The sequence below is a fragment of the Caretta caretta genome, chromosome 8 (assembly GCF_965140235.1).
Source record: "Caretta caretta isolate rCarCar2 chromosome 8, rCarCar1.hap1, whole genome shotgun sequence".
Taxonomy (NCBI): domain Eukaryota; kingdom Metazoa; phylum Chordata; order Testudines; family Cheloniidae; genus Caretta; species Caretta caretta.
The window spans coordinates 91,408,995-91,431,497 of record NC_134213.1 but is presented as its reverse complement, the minus strand read 5'-3'; the positions used below and the strand labels follow the sequence as shown (position 1 = coordinate 91,431,497).

The 22,503-nt window shown below is 42.7% G+C and overlaps 1 protein-coding gene across 1 annotated transcript in view; it reads left to right on the top strand.

The window, feature by feature from the left end:
- The first annotated feature begins 16,915 nt into the window (after nt 1-16,915).
- ROR1 (receptor tyrosine kinase like orphan receptor 1) overlaps nt 16,916-22,503 on the top strand; it is a 250,000-nt gene continuing 244,412 nt past the window's right edge. Inside the window, exon 1 of the mRNA XM_048861926.2 lies at nt 16,916-17,203. Within this exon, the coding sequence (XP_048717883.1) occupies nt 17,101-17,203 (103 nt within the window). The 5' untranslated portion in view covers nt 16,916-17,100. The remainder of the gene's footprint in view (nt 17,204-22,503) is intronic.

Genomic DNA, 22,503 nt, shown 5'->3' with positions numbered 1-22,503 from the left:
TGGCAAATGGGACAAAATACAACATGCTTTTACAAAAGATAGATCGTGCCAAACCAACCTGATCTCCCTCTTTTGAGAAAGTAACAGATTCCTTTAGACAAAGGAAACGCAGTGGATCTAATTTACCTAGATTTCAGTAAGGTGTTTGATACGGTGCCACATGTGGAATTACTAGTTAAATTGGAAAAGATGCGGATCAATATGAAAATTGAAAGGCGGATAAGGAATCGGTTAAAGGGGAAACTACAGCGGGTCATACTGAAAGGTGAACTGTCAGGCTGGAGGGAGGTTACCAGTGGAGTTCCTCAGGGATCGGTTTTGGGACCAATCTTATTTAATCTTTTTATTACTGACCTTTGCACAAAAAGTGGGAGTGTGCTAATAAAGTTTGCAGGTGATACAAAGCTGGGAGGTATTGCCCCTTTAGAGAAGGACCGGGATATCATACAGGAGGATCTGGATGACCTTGTAAACTGGAGTAATAGTAATAGGATGAAATTTAATAGTGAAAAGTGTAAGGTCATGCATTTAGGGATTAATAACAAGAATTTTAGTTATAAGCTGGGGACACATCAGTTAGAAGTAACAGAGGAGGAGAAGGACCTTGGGGTATTGGTTGACCACAGGATGACTATGCGCCGCCAATGTGATATGGCTGTGAAAAAAGCTAATGCGGTCTTGGGATGCATCAGGCGAGGTATTTCCAGTAGAGATGATGAGGTGTTAGTACCATTATACAAGGCACTGGTGACACCTCATCTGGAATACCTCGTGCAGTTCTGGTCTCCCATGTTTTAAGAAGGATGAATTCAAACTGGAACAGGTACAGAGAAGGGTTACTAGGATGATCTGAGGAGTGGAAAACCTGTCTTATGAAAGGAGACTCAAGGAGCTTGGCTTGTTTAGCCTAACCAAAAGAAGGCTGAGGGGAGATATGATTGCTCTCTATAAATATATCAGAGGGATAAATACCAGAGAGGGAGAGGAATTATTTAAGCTCAGTACCAATGTGGACACAAGAACAAATGGATATAAACTGGCCATCGGGAAGTTTAGACTTGAAATTAGACAAAGGTTTCTAACCATCAGAGGAGTGAAGTTCTGGAATAGCCTTCCAAGGGAAAATGTGGGGGCAAAAGACCTATCTGGCTTCAAGATTAAACTCAATAAAGTATATGGACGAGATGGTATGATGGTATAACATGATTTTGGCAATTAATTGATCTTTAAATATTCATGGTAAATAGGCCCAATGACCTGTGATGGGATGTTAGATGGGGTGGGATCTGAGCTACTACAGAGAATTCTTTCCTGGGTATCTGGCTGGTGGATCTTGCCCACATGCTCAGGTTCAGCTGTTCATCATATTTGGGGTCAGGAAGGAATTTTCCTCCAGGGCAGATTGGAAGAGGGCCTGGGGTTTTTTTGCCTTCCTCTGTAGCATGGGGTCACTTGCTGGAGGATTCTCTGCACCTTGAAGTCTTTAAACCAGGATCTGAGGACTTCAATAGCTCAGACATAGGTGAGAGGTTTATTGCAGGAGTGGGTGGGTGAGATTCCGTGGCCTGCGTTGTGCAGGAGGTCAGACTAGATGATCATAATGGTCCCTTCTGACCTTAATATCTATGAATCTATGAATTTGCCTGGGACTGACATTAGGCTTGCCTCTGGAGCTTTTTTTAAAAAATTGGCGTTACATAGCAATCTGCTGGTCGTCTGGTACAGAGAGTGATTTAAGCAATAGATTAATAGTAGTTCTGCAATTTCATATTTGCGTTCCTTCGGAACTGTTGGTTGAATACGATCTGGGCCTGGTGACTTCTTATTGTTTAATTTATCAATTTGTTCCAATGTCTCCTCTATTGACACCTCAATCTGGGACAGTTCTTCAGATTTGTCACCTAACCTTTCCCACCAAAAATTTGGGTTTTGATGAACTGGCATTCTTTCTCCCCCCCCTCCGCTCCCCAAAATCACCTAGAAATTCCAGCCGCTTCTTTTCTTTGACACCAGATCTGGCTTAGCTCCTGCCATGGCTCACCACCCCCAGAAAGATTTTTTTTTTTAAAGATAGTTCCTTTGGCCTCAGGATCTGGGATTTACAGTCAAGGTAATTCATCTTCTAGCCCCTAAGTATCTCACACAGGGAAGATGTGAAGTTATGAGAGAGAAGGAAATCTGGCAGAGCAGAGTGGAAAAGGATAGAGGAGGGAGGATAAAACAAAAGGGCATCTTATCAGGTTGGAAAGAGTTTACTATTCAAGTACAACAAGGGTCTGTGTTAGAACTCTGATAATATACCAGGTTATTTTTATAAATCATTTAGATTACAGTAACAACGTGGCATTGTATGCAAGATTTCCATATTTGCAGATGATTCTTTGTAATTAAAATCCCCATGTACGGAGGCAATGTGTGATCCCTGGTAAACAAAGGAGACAAAGCTGGAACTCTAGCTGTGTGATAGCCTCTTTGATTGTCTGTGGTTGGAAACTATTTTCTTTAAAAAGCATCTCCTGTTTAAGGAGGATTGTGATTCCATCTATCGTGGCATTCCACATCCAAATTTCTAAGGGCAATCTCTTTATGTTATTTTTTACAGGTGAGAGGCCATCACCTCTAGTTTAAGTAGGTGTTTCTAGACATGAATTGAATGAAGAACGTGCATTAGAATTTTTGAATGCATCTGTGATGAGGATGTAAGTGAGAGGTTGCAGAGCCCTAAACCTTGAAATCGGGTTTGTTAAAGTATTACTGTTTAAGGGTCCAGTCCTACACTTACTGCTTGTGCTTAATACCCCAAATGGTCCTCACCTGCCAATTTGCAGAATTCAGTCCTTAATTAGCATCTGGGCTTTGGCTCACCATAATAGCATCTGCAACAGAGTTTCTGGCAGTGTTTCAGATATAAATTTTCATTTTAATACTTCATCTGTTTCCAAGCATACAGAGCTGATAATTTTTGTACTACCTTCCAGGCAATGTAAGATTTTTTTAAATTTACTTTTATAAAACAATGGTGATGGATTAAATCATTCCAAACTAAAGAGCAGCAAATGAAACTACATGTTGGTGGTTTCAAATTCCCAAACCATGCTTGGGAAAAGTTCTCATTCCTCCCATCCAGAAGGGAACAAAAAGTCAGTGCTCAGTCTGCTATCATGACTTCTACTTCATCCTGATTATTATAAATGTTTTATAAAAAGTAGCTGAGCGGCATTTTTCAATGTTATAGTGAGGGTTTGAAAGCCGCTAAATATGTGTGTGCATGTGAAACTTATTGCATGATGGATAATAAGGAAACAGGACTTTCATATCTTGCAATATCCCTCCTAGGAGAATGGATTTCGGCTCAGACACATAAATAAAATAAAAATAGTTTTAGACAGAACTGAAAATGTTGTTAGGTTTTTCTCATGACATTGCAAAGCAAGAGATCTGGGGTTCCTGGTGCTATGTGCTGCTGGCAATTGTAGCAAAACTACCTTTTGGGCTGTAGTGAAGGGTCCTAGATTTTTCTCTTTCTGCTTCCCCTTCATGAAGAATCATGTGCAGTGATTTTGCAGCACAGTGACTACATGTTTCTTCTCTTAGACTCTGTTTTCCTGTATCTCTCTCCCTCCTTTGTTTCCAGCCTTCTCCCCACTTAGTTTAAAATATTTCCCCAGTCACTTCCTTACATCAATCCATACTGTGGATCACCACTCCCACCCGTCCCATGTGATAAGCAGTCTGTTCGTTCAGAAGTACATTACATGGCAATCACCTCCCACCCTCCACAAGCACATTCATAAAGCTACTATTCCCCTTTGCCATTGGCCCATGCAAGTCCCTAATGTGGCAGCACAAAGCATCTCTGATTTCTGTTGCCAGGGTGCATCCAGCTCTAGCTGTGATAGGTGCGCTTTCTGGCTGAGTGCACTGGCTCAGCAGCCTCTCGCTGTCATAGGCCCATTCAGGGGGAAACGGCTCACCTCTGGATTCAGACAGATTGGGAAGAGCACAACAAGCCACAGTAACATACACCACACTGATGACGCTGGCATCCAAACGGGTCTGTAGACATCTCCAGTGGGATTTCAATCTGCCAAACACCCATTCAACCACCATTCTACATCGCCTGAGCGGGTAATTAAACCACCTTTTGCCAGGGCCTCTGATATCGGGGCACAGCTTCATAAGCCCAGGCAACAGGGACCCCCGAATAACAGAAAGGGCGGTAACTCTGTTTATGACAACGTTATTTGGCAGAAATAGTGTCCCAGTCTGTCTGGGAGTGTAGACTCTTGATTGGCAGAAAACCCTGGCAGCATGAACTTTTCCAGTGCAATCCATGTTGACATTCATAAACTGACCTCTGCAGCCCTGAGAGCCTGATAACAATGGAGCAGTATTCTCTGTGGTTTATGTACTTGTGCTCCTTGAGGAGGGAAAACTATGGGTGCATGAGTCCCATTGGTGGCCCCTTGCACAGTTTAGAAACCTCATTCTCTCAAAGCCAACAATTGCTTCAGGAATATCTTTTATTACCAACACGTGGGGTAAACAACACACCTGACTGCCTCAGAAACCTCCACCACCACTTTACCCAGAGTCGACTTTCCAATACCAAACTGGCTGGCAACAGACCTGTAGCAGTCTGTGGTAGCCAGCTTCCAGACAACTGTAGCAACCTGCTTCTGGACCAGCATGTCTTCCCTCATGCATGTGTGTTTGCGCTGGAGGGTTGGGGTAAGCTGCTCACAGAGCTCCAGAAATGTAATTTCCTTCATCTCGAGTCTGCATGACAATGTGATCCTTCCCAGCACTCTGTGCTGGTGGTCCTGGTACAGAAGCACTGGTTTTCATAGGTGGCATTAATGGCTATACCGAGTATCATGAGCTGCATCAGACAGTTCGAGTCTGCCGCATTTAAATCCTCATCCGGCTCCATCAGAAGCTCTGCCGAAATGGCCACCAGTGTCACTGTCCATTTCCTGACAGGAGTGAAAGTGCAAATGAGAGAACTTCTTCAAACGATGCCTTCGCCATATTGCTGGTTTCAGATGCTGAGCACACACAGACCAAAAGGACAACTTGGCAGGATGAGTTGGCAGCCTGTTCAAACTTTCCTGTAATGTGCAGGTGGGGCAGTCACTATTTCCCAGGCTGCACCACGGTGAAAGGGTTGCAGCAGCCACGTTTTGGGTAGGTCATAGGGAATCTGGGCTCTGGTTGGTTGGACTCAGTTCTGTGTACTGCAGTGTGGAGGCCAGAGCCCAGGGTTCAAGCCTAGATTAGAAAATTCTTAACTGAGGATTGACAATCAGTCTAGACGCGCAAGCCCTGGGCTCTCTAATCTGGGTCAGCTGACTCAAGTCCCACTAACTATGGGCTTACATTGCAGTTAGATATATCCACAGGGTATGTCTGTGCTGCAGTAAAACACCGCAGCTGGCCTGTGTCAGTTGACTCAGGCTTATGGGGCTCGGACTGCAGGGCTATAAAACTGTAGTGTAGATGTTTGAGCCAGAGACCAGGCTCTGGGACCCTGGACTCCAGCCTCAGCTTGAATGTCTACACTGCAGTTCTATAGCTATGCAAGCCTGAGTCAGCTGATGTGAGCAGGTGTTTTACTGCAGTGTAGACATACTTGAGGAGACTATGCTTTTCTGACTGCACGTGTGGTTGCTCTGATTCAAGGCTCTGCAGTAAGGACCTTGTGAACTGGGTGCAGCAGCTCCTTGGCTGAGCTGACCCTAAGAGAATGGAAGAAAGCCTACCCGCTTCCTAAAGCAGCCCGAGAACTAGGAACACTTCTGGTTGGGGGCTTTCTTAAAGGGGACATTTTTGTATTAGTTTGGTTTTGGTCTCACCCCTTTAGGATCCTGTTTACCCTGGCTGGGAGCTTCTTCTTCAACTTTGTGTAAGCTCAAAAGCTTCTCTCTCTCACCAACAGAAACTGGCCCAATAAAAGATATTACCTCACCCACCTTGTCTCTCTACTATACTAGTGGGATTTTCAAAAGCACCTAGGTGCCTAAAACTCATTGATTTCAATAAGTGTGAGGCACCTAAATGCTGTTGAAAAACATGCTAGGCACCTAAATACCTTTCAAATATGGCTTTAAGGAACTGTCAAGCACTCAAGTCCCCAAAACTTATCCATATGTGTTGCTAAGATTTGTGGGTGTCCTTCTCTAGTTCTCCAAAGGAGGGGGGAAAGGATGAATTGGAGAAATTAATTCTAGTTTATAAAACTAATGGAATGTTTTTATTCCTTAGGCAGAGGCTGGCTCAAGTGACTGTTTCCCAACAGCAAAGCCAACTTCAACTTTCACAGGCTGACAAATGGTTGCATAAATTACCAACAATTCAAGACTTCCAGCTTAAACTTCTCCAATTGTTTTCACATTATGCAACTTTAAATCTCTTTTGAACAGTATTACATTTCCTTTCATTCCCATAAACTTCACAACAAGTTGACTGTTCCCACATTTCAGACTGTGACCTAGCTAGCTTGCACTTCCCAACTCCACTAGTCTGGAGAAGGGTACAATGAAATTCAGATAACAGTGACCAAATGTGCTTTGTAGAACTTTCCTCTTACAAAACAAATGAATGCTCCTGGGGTCCAAAACACTGCAGGGAACAAAACTTTCAAATCTTGTAGATACAAAATAGTGAGCCTAAGTGGTGACTTCATCTCTTTTTATCAGATCAGAAATGTTTTGACAGGCATTGAAATAAAAACCATTTTTTAAAATGATAAATAAGATAAATGAATTTAAAATTCCCATTAAAACAAGTGATTATTAAAATAAAGCCTGCTTTCCAGAAACACTGTTGCAAGAGTGGAAAATGCATTTCAGAGCACTACAGAGAAGAAAATCTTTATGTTCATAGTCATAACTTACAGAACTGATGTTGCTGAATATAAATTTGCTTTTATGATGACCAGAAAACTAAGTGACTTGACTTGACAGCAGAGAAATGTACTTTATGCTCCGATTCTGACAAGGGCCTATAGAAAATTACTATGGCTATGCTCAGTGAGGGGCTGATCTTGCAAGGTACTGAGCACCCTCAACTCCCATGGAAGTCTGTAGGAGTGAAGGCAGTCGGTACCTTGCCAGATTGTCCTCTACACTTACACAGCAGGAAATCTCCACTTTGGTCCAGCATCACTGCTGGTGAATTTCCAATAAAGTCCCCTGTAAATTTAGCTATGAGAGTCAAAACTAAAGAAGCCAAAATGTATAAACCAACAGAGAGAGTTTATGGAGAACTAAACTAAACACTCTGCCTACAGGATTTAGTGTTGCTAAATTGTTATAATTAAATGGGGTACCTACATCATATTGTCTCCTTGGGGCCTATTCTCTACTCAAGAGGTATGCTGAACTCGCATTGATATCAGCAAGAGGTGTATGTGCAGAATGAGTGGAAAGTATGAGATGTTAGATAGCATGCTACCGATCTATAAAGCTATCTGATACCTAAAACCTGCCATTTTTTTTGCCCGCCCCCCACTAACTTCCACGCAAGCTCTGCTCATGGCTCTACGGCACAGTTTGTCTTAATTTAGCATCTGAAAGGTGAACTGAAATACCATTGGAATAAATACTTGTTTGAGGTGCCAACTCCTTGACTGGATCTCTGTGTAGATTACGTTTTAAAGGTGAATGTAAAGAAAGGCCTTTTTATTAACCTGCCAAGACACAAATTCAGGAATCTTTATTTCTTCTGCAAGCGTTGTGATGTTCCTGCTCCCCTACATACTGAAGCATTGTACTACTTCGTTCCTGATGGTAAATCCTTTGAGATCTACCGATGAAGCGCTAGATAAAAGATAGGTATTAATTATTCTTGCTTAAGAAGGTGTTGAGACACTGCAGGGGCACTTCACTAATGATTGGAAAAATCCATTGCCCGTGATGGCATTTTGTGAATTGCAAAGCTCAGCTGCCTCAGCCCATACTGTCCTGGGTGATCCCACTGACTTTGTGAGCTAGAGCTACTTTCAAAATCTTCTAGCACAGTATCATTTCATCAGTCAAGGTATTGGACAACATTAGTTCAGTCTCCTAAAAGATTATTTCAGTAACTTACTCCTTTCTGTGCTGTATTGTTGAGGGTTTAGATACATGTTTTTTTAAACAAGTAAGATGACACATTGGCTCTATTGATGTCAGTAGGCATATTGCCATTGGCTTCAGTGGGGGTCAGGATTTTGCACCATGTGTTTTGCAACAGTGTAAACCCAATATTTTAGTTTAGGCAAGGCCTTCTTCTTAAAGCCATTACCACCATCTTTTCAAGCTCCACTTCTGCTGATCACAGGAAGGTCAGAGGCAAAACAGCAACAAAATACACACAACATTTGCCTCCCAAGACATCACTAAAAAGCCAGATACTTATAATTGCACATAGGCTAGCTAGGCGAAGATTTGAAAGTATTACCCACATCTTCCTTCCCCCTTTCACGCCCCTAGCCTGTCGCGCTCACTTGCCATGTCTTGTTTTAAGTTAGTGTTTGTCAAGCGCCCAGCACAACGGGGAACCAGTCCTGACTGGGGCCCTAGGGCCCCACCACAATACAAAAAAAAATAAGAATAATGAATGATAACCTGCAAACCAATAATGTGCACGTGTTACAGGAATGCAAACTTGCTAATGAGGTAGCCTCAGCTTCCATTTCTTGACTCTTATTTCATCCCAGTATTAGTACTATATATTTATTTTTGAGATATTTATAAAATGTAGAGCATAGAGTCCTTGTTGTATACATAAAATTCCGGTATAGTATAATTTATCACACATACCTATGAGGGGGAGAGAGCTGTGATCTAATTTTGTCTGTTGTGTTTTCTGTAGTTTCTTGCCATTTTTCAAAATATTCCAGGATCACAGACTGAAGTGAGCTCAAGTCCAGGATTATACTGAATACTCTAAATGTGGTTTGTTTAGGGCTAGATCCTGCCCTCTCTCTTCTGGTACAGGGCAGGGGTCCAATCTAGCTGTGAAGGAAGTATTTGTTGCCCTGCCCCATTTCCCTCCACATATACATGCACCCACCTAGCCCACTCCATAGGATCCTGCCTGTCCATAATGATTCAGACAGGGAAGGGTGGTATCATCAGCCAGCATCTGAGCACTGACCATGCATGACTTGGCTCTCAACAGTGGCGGATCAGCCACTGGGCCAAAGCCCCCAGTGCCCCCCCATCCTGGCCCTGGCAGAAGCTGGGCAGGGGCAGCAGAGGAAGTCCTCAGCGCCACCCTGACCCCATCCCCAGCAGAAGCCAGAGGGCAGCAGGGCAAGCCCCAGCCCCAGGACCCCTGCTGTGACCCTGGGACTGGAGGAGCTCTTGCTACCTGATGCAGCCTCAGGGCTGGGGGAACTCTCACTGCACACTGCAGCCTGGGGCCATGATGGGGGACAGAGCTTCTCAGGTCTTGGGGCCACAGTGGGGGGCGGAATGGGGGGGACCCTGGGTGGAACAGGGCAGGGCCCTGGGGAAGGGACAGAAAGGGGTGAGGCCGTGGATGGGGTCACATGTAGCGGGGGTGGAACAGGGGCTGGACCACAGGTGGAAGGGGTAGGGAGGGGCCCTTCACTTGCTCTGGCCCAGGGCCCCAGGAAACCTTAATCTGCCTCTGGTCTTCAAGTTCAACTACAAAACAGTAAATCAAGTATAATTCATTGTCTGCAAAAGGAAAAGGAGTACTTGTGGCACCTTAGAAACTAACAAATTTATTTGAGCATAAGTTTTCATGAGCTACAGCTCACTTCATCGGATGCATTGTCTGTCTTTCAGCACCTGCTCTTATTAAAAACACCAGCATTGATGCCAATGGCTAAATGAAGGCATTTGATTAAACAAGGGATATTAAATATATGAGGTTAGATGCCTTAATAGTAAGGAAAGCGAAAGGAAAGTCTCTGGAATATTGTGTTTTATCATGATAGCCAGTTTGAGCATTGTACTCAAACAATAACAACAAACTGATAAACACAGTGCTATAATGTTTTACTATAAAAACAATGTACTCTCATTTCTCAGATTGGTCACCTGTATTTGTTTTCTTAAACACTGTCTACATCCAACACTCACAAGAAATTTAACTTGCTGAAAAAAAACCATAGTAATACGTAAACTTTTATTGTCTGAGTCTAGTCTAGACGTGGTTGATATTTTCAAAACAATCTAGAGGATTTAGACCTATAGTTTCCACTAATTTTAATGGGATAAATTATTCTTATTGTTTGTGATGCAGTAGTGCCTAGATGCTTCAACTGGATCCTTTTTGCTAGATACTTTGTGTATATATATATTATAAAAGATAGTCCCTGTCCCAAAGTGTTTACAGTCTAAGCAACGATCCTCAGACTGTTTGGAAAATGTCAACCATTGTTTTGTATCTTATACTAGGATTTACAAATCCAAGTAAAGGTCTTAGATTAATACTGCACATATTTTCTCTCCCTTAATCTTTGGCATTTCCAGAAGCAGAATGAAATAAAATTCTAGCTTATGTAAATGGGAGTTTTGAGTGAGCAAAGAACGCTGGATCTGGCCCCAAATGATTGAAACATACCAATAAAATATGGTTTTATTAGTGAGATAAGGAACTATGAAGTGGACAATGGATTTGGCAAAGGAAAACAAGGACATTTTTGTAATGTGACATGTCCTAAGAACCAGCTTTGCCAGTATCTTTGTAATGTTGCTCTTTTAATGTGTTGTACTTCTGAGAACATTCTCTTACAACATTTTTCTTAGCATCCCCTTGTTAGCTTTATTGTGCTTACAAATCATTCCCAGACAGTGGGCTTCTTCACTCTCTTTTCATTTAAAAAAAAAGTGTGTAATGCATTTTCTCTGCGGGAACCAATTCTGCAACGATATTAACTACAAGCATTTTGTTGTTTTAAAAACATGTAGACGTGCATAAAACAGTTGCTTCTGCTCCCCAGAGTGACCCTTCTGAAGTTTTATCTGAGCATTACATCACCATGGAATCCAGTGGATTAGGAAGGAGAAATCTAATCTAATCACTATAGCCAAGGAGTGGGTTTATGTTTGCCTTGGTTATTCTTTGCCATTATGTACTTATGAATACTCTGTGCTATTGGTTTTTCTTTTTTAATATTCAGAGTCTTTTGTTTTGCTTATATAGTTTAGTTTTTGTCTTTAATATATTTTTAGTTCTTCCACTGTGTCACATTTCAGATTTCCTGACTGCGAAATGTTAAGGGAAAAATAGGAAAAATATTTGTATTGACTTCGGAATGCTTCAGATTAAGAGCAGATGTATTCTGTATTCCCAAAACGTCATTTTAACTTTCATTTCTGTGCTGTGCTGAACTGTCTTCAAGCCAGGAAGTGATTTATATTTGCTAATAGAATGCAGTTTGGTAGACATGCAGCTAAAAATAAGTGTTTTTATGTTTTATTGCTATACATTTATTTGTTCCTCCCTTCACATTGAATATATCTGATCTATTTACTTCATAGATCTCTTTCATATTAAATGCACTGCAGAGATTCCCAACACAATGGCTGAGAAGAAGGGTTGTCCAGTGGTTACAGAGCTGACCTGTAGCTCAGTTCCCTGCTCTGCACAGACTTCCTGTGTAATCTTTGGCAAGTCACTTAGTCTAATTTACCTCTGTGCCTCAGCTTGCCATCTGCAAAATGGGAATAAAAATACTTCAGTACCTCACAGGGGTGTTGATATTAGGATAAATACATTAAAAGACTGTTAGGTGCTCAGATACAGCGGTAATGGGAACCCTATAATTACTGAAAATAGATAGTGATCATTGGCGTTTTATATGCTCATGCAGCCTCAGTATTGTCTTCTTATTAAGAAGGCTGATATGGTTTGAGCTAGTCTTTAAATGCCCATTGCAGATAATGAAGGTATATTATTGTTACTCCTTTTGACCTGCATGGTTAGCCAATATTCGGGTCTTGTGTTGTTTCTGTTAGGAGCAGAAATTGATGATGGAGTCAGGTATTTCTTTGATGCAATCCTGTTTATTTACAAAGTATGTACACAAAGTTCTGTTTACAGTAACACAGTAGGAAGCAAGCAACAGGAGCCAAAATTTTTGCTCAATATTCCAAGCCTCTTGTTCCAGACAGCACTCCACCCAAACAGCTCTCTGACTTAGATTTTTTTTCTCAGAATCATGCTACAGGTCCTTCTCTGCCTGTCTCTGATGCTTCCTTCCTGCATCCCCTGTGTGTGACTTGTGGTGTTTCTGACTGCATCTGTCCACACAGAGCTCTAACAAAACAATACCCAGCCCTCTGCATTTGCATTCAGCCCCCATAACTCAGCTCCTGACCAGCCTTGCCAACTTCATGGTTATAAACAATGATGCAAATCATGGACCCTTGGAATTTTATATTGGCAACTGTGATAAAACTAAAGGAGTACTTGTGGCATCTTAGAAGTACTTGTGGCATCTTAGAGACTAACAAGTACTCCTTTTATTTTTGCGGATACAGACTAACACGGCTGCTACTCTGAAACCTGTGATAAAACTCTAACCTTCCTGGTCTAGGAGCACAGGCCCCCAGCCTGAGATAAAGGAGAATCACCATTAGAGTACAGGCACAAAGTCACATTGTGATTGGTTGACTAGACCCTTTTTATCATGTGCACAAACTTCCAATGGTGCACAGCTGGAGTCTCATCACAAATACCCAAAGAACACCTCTGCCCATTATATTAAGTGTGTGTGTGAGGCAGGGTTCGATGGGTGGTGGGCAGGAAGGGGAGAGTAAAAAGTGTGTTAAAATGTCACTCCCCATTCCCAAAGTGTAGGGTGACCATATGTCTCATCTTGCCGGAACAGTCCCCTTTTTGAGCCCTGTTCCGGATGTCCTGATTTGTTTGGCAAAACTGGGCATTTGTTCTGTTTGCTCTTGCTAGCTGATCATCAGTTGTCAAAAGCAAATGGGACAAATGCCCTGTTTTGCCAAAAAAGTGGGGCGCTCCCTCCTAGGGGGATGATGAGGAACATTCGGTGGGGCAAGCAGCGATGCCAGGCAGCAGGACTCAGGTCGTCAGCGCCAGCCCCAGGCGGTGGGGCTCAGGCAAGCAGCAACAACAGGTGGCTCGAGCCAACCCCATGTGCGTGGGGTGCTCGGGCAAGCAGTGACACCAGGTGACTTGGGTGAGCCCCATGCGGAAGGGAGTGGAGGGCCTTGGGCCAGCCCCTCATAGTGTCCCATTTTCACTTTGGGAAATATGGTCACCTTACCGAAGTATAAGGCAGCACTTTGTTTTCCTTTCACGAACATTTAACTCACTTTTTAGTCTAAAAGCTAAATTGGGAGATATTGAATACATTACTTTTTTTTTTTTAAATAAAATGAGTTGAAAATGGCTGCTGGGCTGCAATCTGCTGCTGAAAAGGCAGTGGGCCCTCCAGGGACCTTTAGGTTGGATATTAGGAAAAACTTTTTCACTAGGAGGGTGGTGAAACACTGGAATGCGTTACCTAGGGAGGTGGTGGAATCTCCTTCCTTTGAGGTCAGGCTTGACAAAGCCCTGGCTGGGATGATTTAGTTGGGGATTGGTCCTGCTTTGCGCTGGGGGTTGGACTAGATGACCTCCTGAGGTCCCTTCCAACCCTGATATTCTATGGTTTTATGATGACATGACTGTGGGGACAGAGAGAAGGGGCCCAATTAGTCTAGGAAATCTAAAAAAAACAAAAAAAGAGAGTTAGAAAAATTAACACACAAATATATTCAAATTAGCAGAGAAAAAGTATTTATAGCTTTCTCCTAACTACTAATCCTGCTTATTCTTTTTACTATAAACTATTTTTAAGTGTGGGAGAATACACCTGTACAACCCCAGCAGACTATTTTTAAAAGAATTTTTTAAAAAGATGTAACATTAACCAGCCATGCTGCATTAGCTCTCGGCCACTCCAAGATGTACATTGTAGCAAATGGTGTACTTTTCAGGTATGGAAAAGCAGTCAGCTTTCTGTGTTGTTTTCTCATACATGCCCAAACTATACACTAATAGCCTCCGAACACACATCATCTCATGGATTATTGCTACACTATCTATTAGCTATATAGGATCCATGATCCACAACTGAATACTGCTTATTCTATTTAGAGCATTGTAGGTGTGGTTTTCCATATAGGCAGTAGCCAGCTTGTCCTAGCACACTAAAGCCTGCTATACCATAATACTGTGAAACTGCTTAACAGTTTCTAGATAATGCGTTGTCAGTATTGTTTTGATGTAAGGGTTTTGAGACTCGTTCTTCTAAAAACACCAAGAGATCTGTAGAAGTGATTTTTGTCTGTCAGTTTGCAGTGTTCTGGGTCAATTAGGAGATAAAGGTGAAATATCCAGATGGATGCTGCAAGGTTCAATAAAGTAGAAATTCTTCCTCAGGGCAGGCAGAGTTGAACCCATGTTGTTTAGGGTCAGAGACAAAATAACCTTTTCCTGCAGTTGTGAATTAGCTCAGAGAAGATCTTTGTGTCAATTTTGCCTCCTCACTTTCAGATAAAACAGCATCCACTGGATCACGAACAGAGCCAGTTTAATTTAACAATTTAATTAATAAGCTGGAAGAGGGAGTAAACAGCTACCTCAGTGAAATTTGCAGATGATAATACAGGTGTTCCAGATAGGTGTTATACAGATAAATTTTATATAAATATAAAATACAGATAGGTATTCCTAAACCCGTCAAGGTCAGAGAAATAATAAAAAAAGGTGCCTGGAAAGATTAGGAATATTGTCAGCAATAACAAAATAAAATTCAGCCTGGAAAAATATAAATTAATACATCTTGGGAAAATAATCTGGAACATGGATATTTAATGGGAGGGAGTGCTTAGAAAGATGAATGGATTGCAAGCTTGCATTGAATTTGCTACGAGTTATCATGACAGCAACAAAAAAGCTAATGCAACTTTGGGTTGCAAGTGCAGAGTACTACTGAATACAGAGGCAGCAGTCCCTTTCTATTTGGCTACTGAGACCTACAAATGTGTATTTAATTCTGGGCACCTCAAGTGCCAGAAAGATGTTGACAAATGGGAGTGAATTTTGAGAAAGCAACCAAAAAGAAGGAGATGGATCTGGAGAGAAGATTAAAAGAACTAAATACACAGCTTTATTAATAACTAAGGAGGATGCAACAGACACAAGTATCTGAATGTGTAAAACAGACAGGAAGAGTCAGAGTTGTGCAGGGTAATATAGTGGAGTCGAGCTAGGAGTAGTGAGATTAAATTTAATCAAGGGACATTTTGGCTGCATATGGGGAGAAGGTGGGATCTATTAGACTTAAGGCCATGCTGGTACTGATACCCTGAGCAATGATGGGACTGAACCTCTCTCCATCATTTCCCACTGCCTTCCCAGTCACCAAGCTACCACATCTCCTATTGTTGCTATTTCTTCTCCTTGAAAGTTCTCCTTGCTTTGGCTCAGTTGTGTGCAGGGCTTGCATTTAGATCCCAAACATATACCAGAATCCTTTGCCTTAGGATCCTTAGCTTTGAATAGAGGTGACATGTAACTGCTGATAATGAGAGGGAGGGCATAATTTAAAGATTCTGGAGGTATGCAGCAGAATTCAGGGCAGGGCATATAAACCCTGGCAGAAATCTAGGAGGGGGATGTGACCCCATGTGCCCCTCCCCCCTCCCCCCGCACATGAGATGCTCTTGGCTTTGAAGTGGATATTGCAGCAGCTGGTGCAAAGGATTCTAAGGCATATTTGGGCATTAAAGTTTACTGATGTACATGACTAATAGAGAAAACAGGAACCAGATGGCAAACCATCCACAGAAAAACTATTTGGGACTAGTTTTGAGTGAGTGATCCTGGGAGTCCCAGTGACATTTTAGCAGTGCCTTAGGTGGGCAACGGCTTAACCTATGGCCATCTATGATTAGAGCAATCTCTCCAAAAAGGAAGTACTGGAAACTCCCGAGACATTAGAGGGGACAAGGAACAAGAAAGTGGCCAAAGGAAACAATTCTGTACGGGATTGGGGCTCCTTATCCTATGGAGTGTGACTCCCCAGGGGTGCCTGGAAGGAATTCCCAAGGATTACACCAGTTGCTTGGGGAAAGCAGCATGTGGTAGGACTGGGGTGGGGCCAGGTCCTTCCTGCTGCTGTAACCACCCTTCCCTGCCCGATCCACCCCACTGCACTACTCTTCTTCCCCTCCTCAGCACAGCCTTCAGCGGGGGCCAACGGTGAGTGCTCCCAGAGGGGCGGAGTTGCCCCAGAGCTGAGCGCTATAAGGGAGAGTAAACCCACGCCATCCCTTCACACAGCCACCCCCACCCCCCTGCTGGCAATCAGCCCCTGGCTCCTCGCCAGGATCCCAATTTGGGTGGCTCCTGGCCCTGGCAAGAAACCCGGGATGGTCTGAAGTCCTGGGGGGCACAGAGACTCACTGGACCAGATGACCCAATAGGTTAATTCCCTCTCTCATGGCGGGGGGAGCGATCCAAGGGGAGGAGGCTCCCAGGCACCCCAAGTTCTCCCTCTGCCCAGGGGCGCTGGAACAGTGTTTATAGCGGGGCTGCTGGGAGCCATTGACCCAAACTGTCAACCCCATATGTGATGGAAACCACTTCAAGCCTGGGGGTGCGGCAGCTCCCCTACTTCCAGCTCCCGTGTCCCCTCCTCCCCTGCGCCTTCCCTTTCCCCGGCTCCCCCCAGCCCGCTCCTGCCCGCCGGGGCTGACCCTGGGGCTGCGGGGAGAGGCTGGCTGAGGCGCAGGCGGAGGCTCAGCCGGGCCGAGGTTGGGCAGCGGTTGGGAGTGACTCGGCAGGGCTGGCAGGGGGCGCTGCTGGGCCAGGCTGGGCCGCCCGCCGGCGGGGGGTGCCGGGGCCGGGCTCTGAGGGGAGGTTCTGAAAGTGACAAGCGAGGGGCTGAGGGAGGGAAGCCGCCACCCCCGCCCCCGCTCAGTGCCCAGCCGGCGTGGGGAAGGGCTGGGAGGGCAGAGCCCCCCCCCCCTCCTCCGGCACAGCGCGGCGGGGAGAGCTGGCCCGGGCTCCGGGCGCTGTCCTGCGGATGTCGGAGTAGCGCGAGCCGGCTCAGGAATGCCCCGGCCGGGCGGCTGGGAGCGGAGCCTCCCGCCGCTGCTGCTGCTGCTGCTGCTGCTGCGCGCGGGGAGCCTGGCGGAGCTCGGGGGCGCAGCCCGAGGTAAGACGCGCCGCGCTGCCCGGCGCCGCCTCGGGCGGGCCCTTGGGACAGTTACCCGCCGCCGCGCCTCCCCTGAGCCTTCCCCAGCGCTCCCCGCTCCTCCATCCCCTCCGCCCGGTGCCCCAGCCCGGCCCCCTGGGGCGCCCTCCCGCTTTGCGCGGGGCAGGGGGCGCGGGCGCCGGCCGGGGCGCGCTCCGCTGTCATCTGGGCTGAACGAAGGTGTTTGGCTTCGCTCTCCCCTCCCCGCCGAAGAGCCGCAGCCCGCTTGGCTTGGCCCCGCGCCGGGGCCGGGGAGTGCGGGAGTCTTTCCGCCGGGCTTTGCCTTTTTGTGAATGAAACTGGGTGACCCACGAGCGGAGGCGACCCCAGACAAAGCCCCGATTCACCAATTGTTCCCTTGTCGCTTCCAGCCTCCCCAGCTGCCCAGCCCGGAGAGGTTGGAGGAGGAGGAGCAGCAGCCGTGTGTGTGTGTGTGTGTGTGAGTTGTGCACTATTTGCATTTGCAAAGTACGGTAAAAACGGGGTGCATCTGGGCAGTGGGGCTGAATGTGGTTTCTAAGCCGCAATCTGATGCATACTTCATTTGGACCCTCTTTAAAGACAATGGCAACATTTCGAGTAAAGCTAATAAGAAAGGCAAAGCGTATTACCTTCCCCTGCGGGAAGCCGTCGGTGCTTCCCTCTCCTATCTGTGCTGGGACACAATGAAAGGGAAGATGGGCTGCTCCTGTGGATACAACTGATCCTTTCTTTGAGGAGGGGTGAAAAGTTGATTCAAGCCGTTAGGGTGTTGGGCTTCTCTTTAATATGCAATCTGCAAGAGGCAACCCAGTTTGAGTCTCCTTGGCAGGATACCTGTGTCTGGTTAAGACGCCAGAAAAAAAACCCCTTTTTGATTTTGTTTTTAAGCTGTATTTAGAAAAGCACCGACACAGCATAAGGGTACCAAGGAGAAGGAGAATATCTTTTCAAGGGGCAACACTGAACAAGAGGCCTTTTCAACAATCCATAGACATTAGAATGTAATTTTTTTTTTATTAACCAAGACTAACCTGGAAGCTGCTTATAACAGAAATTGTATATATCTTTGGGACAGATTCTGATATCTTTACTCCCTTACTGCATGAATAGTCCCATTGATGTCAGTGAGGCTATTTACATAGTAAGGAGGTATTCATCATAACTAAGGGTACTAGAATCTGGCTATGATTAAATGTGTATCAGTTCATAATTTATTAACTGGGTTTTGGAATGAAGGGGAGAGTATAACCAGGAAGCAGACAGAAGTAAAAGCTTTAACATCAATTTGTTCATCCTGAAGAATATCCTCTGAGGAATTTTAAATCTACAATTTAACTTTCCCGAATTGCAAACATTTTAATCCAGTAGTTAGACAAAGTTCTGTTAGGACTTTAAATTTCACATCAGTATTCTTCTTCTTGAAAAAAGTGTAACCAGGGTCTTTCTTAAGAAACATATTTGCTTATTTTCCTCTGATTCCAGGCATTCCTATATTCCAGTTAATGAAGTCAAGTTTTATACTTGATCTGTACTTAATTGCTTTATAAAAACACTTTCCAAGAGTTTGACTGAGTTGTTAGCTAAATGTAACTATTCCTAGGGCATTTCATTCTGCTTTTGATATTTGACTTAAGGTCTGTAAGGTAATATTGTCAATGATGATTTGTCTTTTTAGTTCCAGCAATGTGCCATCTTACTGCATATATATAGTTCAAGGGCAAATTGTTAACAATGACCTTAAAGCAAATCTCTTGTTTAGTTTTAACCAACAATATTTGTGATCCTTTCATTTTAATATTGTTTTGTTTTATTTTTAATTGTAGCCATTTCAAGAATTTTAGATTTGAGTCATCATATAACATATACATAAAAGAAATGGAAGCTGATAGCCTGGATTGGCATTTGGTAAAGTTTGCATATTTAGGCTAAGATATTTAAAATGACTAGTGATTTCGGGTGATTTTTGAAAGGCTTCAAAAAATGCTGAGTATGCATAACCTAAAACCAGGCCCCTGGAAGGTGTGTCTAGTTGGTCAAGTCAGTTTTGAAAATCTTGGCCATAGTGTATATTCAAAAAAGAAAAATGTACAGTAATGCCATGTTAAATACTCAGAGGTCAAGCAATGAAAAAGTTAAGGTTTTAATAAAGAGACAAGGTGGATGAGGTAATATCTTTTATTGGACCAACTTCTGTTGGTGAAAGATACTAACTTTTGAGCTACAGAGAGCTCTTCTTCAGGTTTTAGGGCCAACATGTCTACCACAATTCTGGAAACAAGGTTTTAATAACACCAACAGCCATATTGCACATGTTATGGAATGGTTGCCATTAAAAAGTCAACTGTTATCAACAGTTACCACACAGTAGTCTGAGATTATCCCTATCTTTCACTATGGCCCTGATTCTGCTGTTGGATCTGTGTAGATGGATCCTATTGATGTCAAGGTGACTGTGTGGGTACAAGGGTCTAATCGTATACGTTTAATTGCTGGCCTACACATTTAATTGGTCTAGCCTTAGAAAAGGAGTTCTCTGACATCTGCGTGGTGACAGCTGGTAATGTTGAATTTGAATGTCTTCTGTGGAATATTTTATGTATATTTAACAACATAAACTTTAAAAAGGCTAAATTAATGTTACTTTTTCATTTCCTGACCTTTTAATGTTTAAATTAATAACCTTAATGTTACCTTAACATGAGTTTTTTTTTAATAAAGTAAAAGTTAAAAAAAAACCAAATCCAAACCTTATGATGATCGATCAGCAGAGTTTAAGCCCACAATTTGCTCTCTTGGATTTACTATAAATTCTGTAGGAGAGAGGCTCTATTTATACTACTTACAAGCTGTGTAGGAGCATAAGGATTTAAATACAGAATCAATGTCTGCATTGAAATATTGTCTGTAGAAATGTTTGCTATATTGTAAACTTTTCTCCTAGATATTAATTAGTGTTAACTTGGTGCCAGATTAAGTATTGTATTGCCTCAGATTAGAAAACATTATCATCATGCAATGAGAAATTTTTTAATACATATAATTAATTTTTGTTCTGAACATGTAAGGATCTAGACCGCAGTGAAGATTAGCTAACCTGAAAATCTTGAATGATAAAAATTTAGCAGATTTTGAGTTGTGTAAGCAAAAAGATATATTACCATTTACTTAAACTAAGTGTATAAAACTAAGTGTAGAAGTGTATAATTTAATTTTTCCATAATTCAAAAATGGGTCAATGGATTTCTCCACTCCCCACCCCTGACTACCACCACCAAAAAATGTCCATGTGATTTGGCTGAGACCAAACATGGACATTTCAGATGTAAGGGAGGATATTTTTTCAGACCTGTGAAAATAAGACCTTTAATTAACATCCTTATATACTGGTAACTTTAACAACTGTAAAACTTTCACTATCAGGAAAGCTTTAATATTGATTGATTGGGAATCCAAGGTCTGCCTGCCCATTCATCTATGTGATTATTATTTAATATTCACATTACAATAAAACCAGAGCCCCCAACGTGTACAGAAGCTACCATAATAAATCCTGTTCAAATATTTATAGACATGGTTTTTGCTCCAAAGAGTTTATAATCTGACATCTTGATCCTGCAGGTTCTTCAGGATGAGTGTAAATTAATTCATGTCAGTAGTCAGTTCACTAGGACAACTCATATGAGTAAAAATAAGTGAGTCTTCAAGCATATGTAGGACAGGGGCCTAAAAGTCCACTCGTGTCCACTTTCGGTTACCAAATAATCTAGTTGAGACATGATCATGTGATGTAAACCAGCTTGCATAGTTGTCTTTCTAGCCATGCTGTCTAATTGTTTTAAAAATCGACTGTCTGGTTATTGACTGAGAGAGGGTCACATGATCTTGTGAGCTAAAATAGAAGCATTTTGGCACATCATAAGCCTGCTGCATCATATTTAGTACAAAATCATCTTTGTGACATTTAAATGTAACTCAAGCTCCCTGCAGAATTTGAACAAAGTTTCTTTGCTCTTCTGGTTTTTGTTTTTGAAGGGTTGGCAGCCACAGTTCAGGAAACAAAACACAGAAAAAGCAAATTAAAAGCAGCATGCACATAAACGTAAATAATTTATTTTTAAATGCTCTTCCCAAGTGCACGGAGAGGTTGGCCCAACAATGAGTAAAACCACAAGGTTAGTGTGAATATGAGGAACAGGAATTCTATAACTTGGCTTTTTCCCCTCGCTCGTCACAGTATCTGCGATGGCTATTGTTATTACAGCTCCAGCTTTATTATTGTTGAATATCATGTAGCTCTGTGAGCTAAAGTAGAGTCGTGGCAGAAGCACCATGAATAGGGTAATACAATTTTTATGCATAAAAACATAGATCCATAGACTGCATATTTTAGATAATAGGAAAAACTGTTGCCCTTTTTGAAAATTACCTCTAGTGGATTAGCATTCCTCCACCTTTGATTAGGAGTGCTATACCGCAGGTTTTCATCCATAGGGCAATAGTTTTCTATTTCAGTCAGTATGCATTATATGTTTACAAACAAATAAAATGTTTCTATCATTGACTAACAGTGAATGGAAAGATGGAAATACGTTTTGGAGCTATTTGACTGACTGATTTTGGTATCTGGCACGTCTATTCAAAAGTTGTGCTAACTACAAATGAATGATTAGAATAATAGTTTGTGTATTACTGTAATTATGTCCACAGAGAATGGCGTGCTAATTATATACACATAGGACATTTTATTTAACTTAAGCCTTTGCAAATGAGATCTAGGCAGGGGTCTACTTAAAGATTCCTTATAGCTCTTAAATACAAATATCTAAAGCTGGACAAAAAACCTTCCCTGAGGTGTGACACTAGATACTGTTCTTCAGAGACATGCACAGAAATGCAACAGCCTTCTGAGACACTAAAAAGCACCTCAGAGTAGAAAATTCTTCAAAAATCTCTAACTAAATGCAGCTGCTTGTAACATATAAGCTATCTTGCATGCCAGAAATATCCAAAAAGGTAACTAATACAAAATAAAAAATAAATAGTGTATCCCTTCCAGGTCCTGTCCCACACTGTCATCTTGCCGTAGTGAGCTCAGTTATGAATTTTATGTTTAGAAATGTGTGTGATTTTTAGAAACATTGTTTAAATCTGTAAATTTAGAAACAATGTTGTTTAGAAATCTGGTAAACTGTGGTCTACTTATAAGCCAGTTATTTTATGCTGCTAAAAATTGTGTATTATTTATTATGTCAGTGTAATGTACCAATCTTGCTATAAAT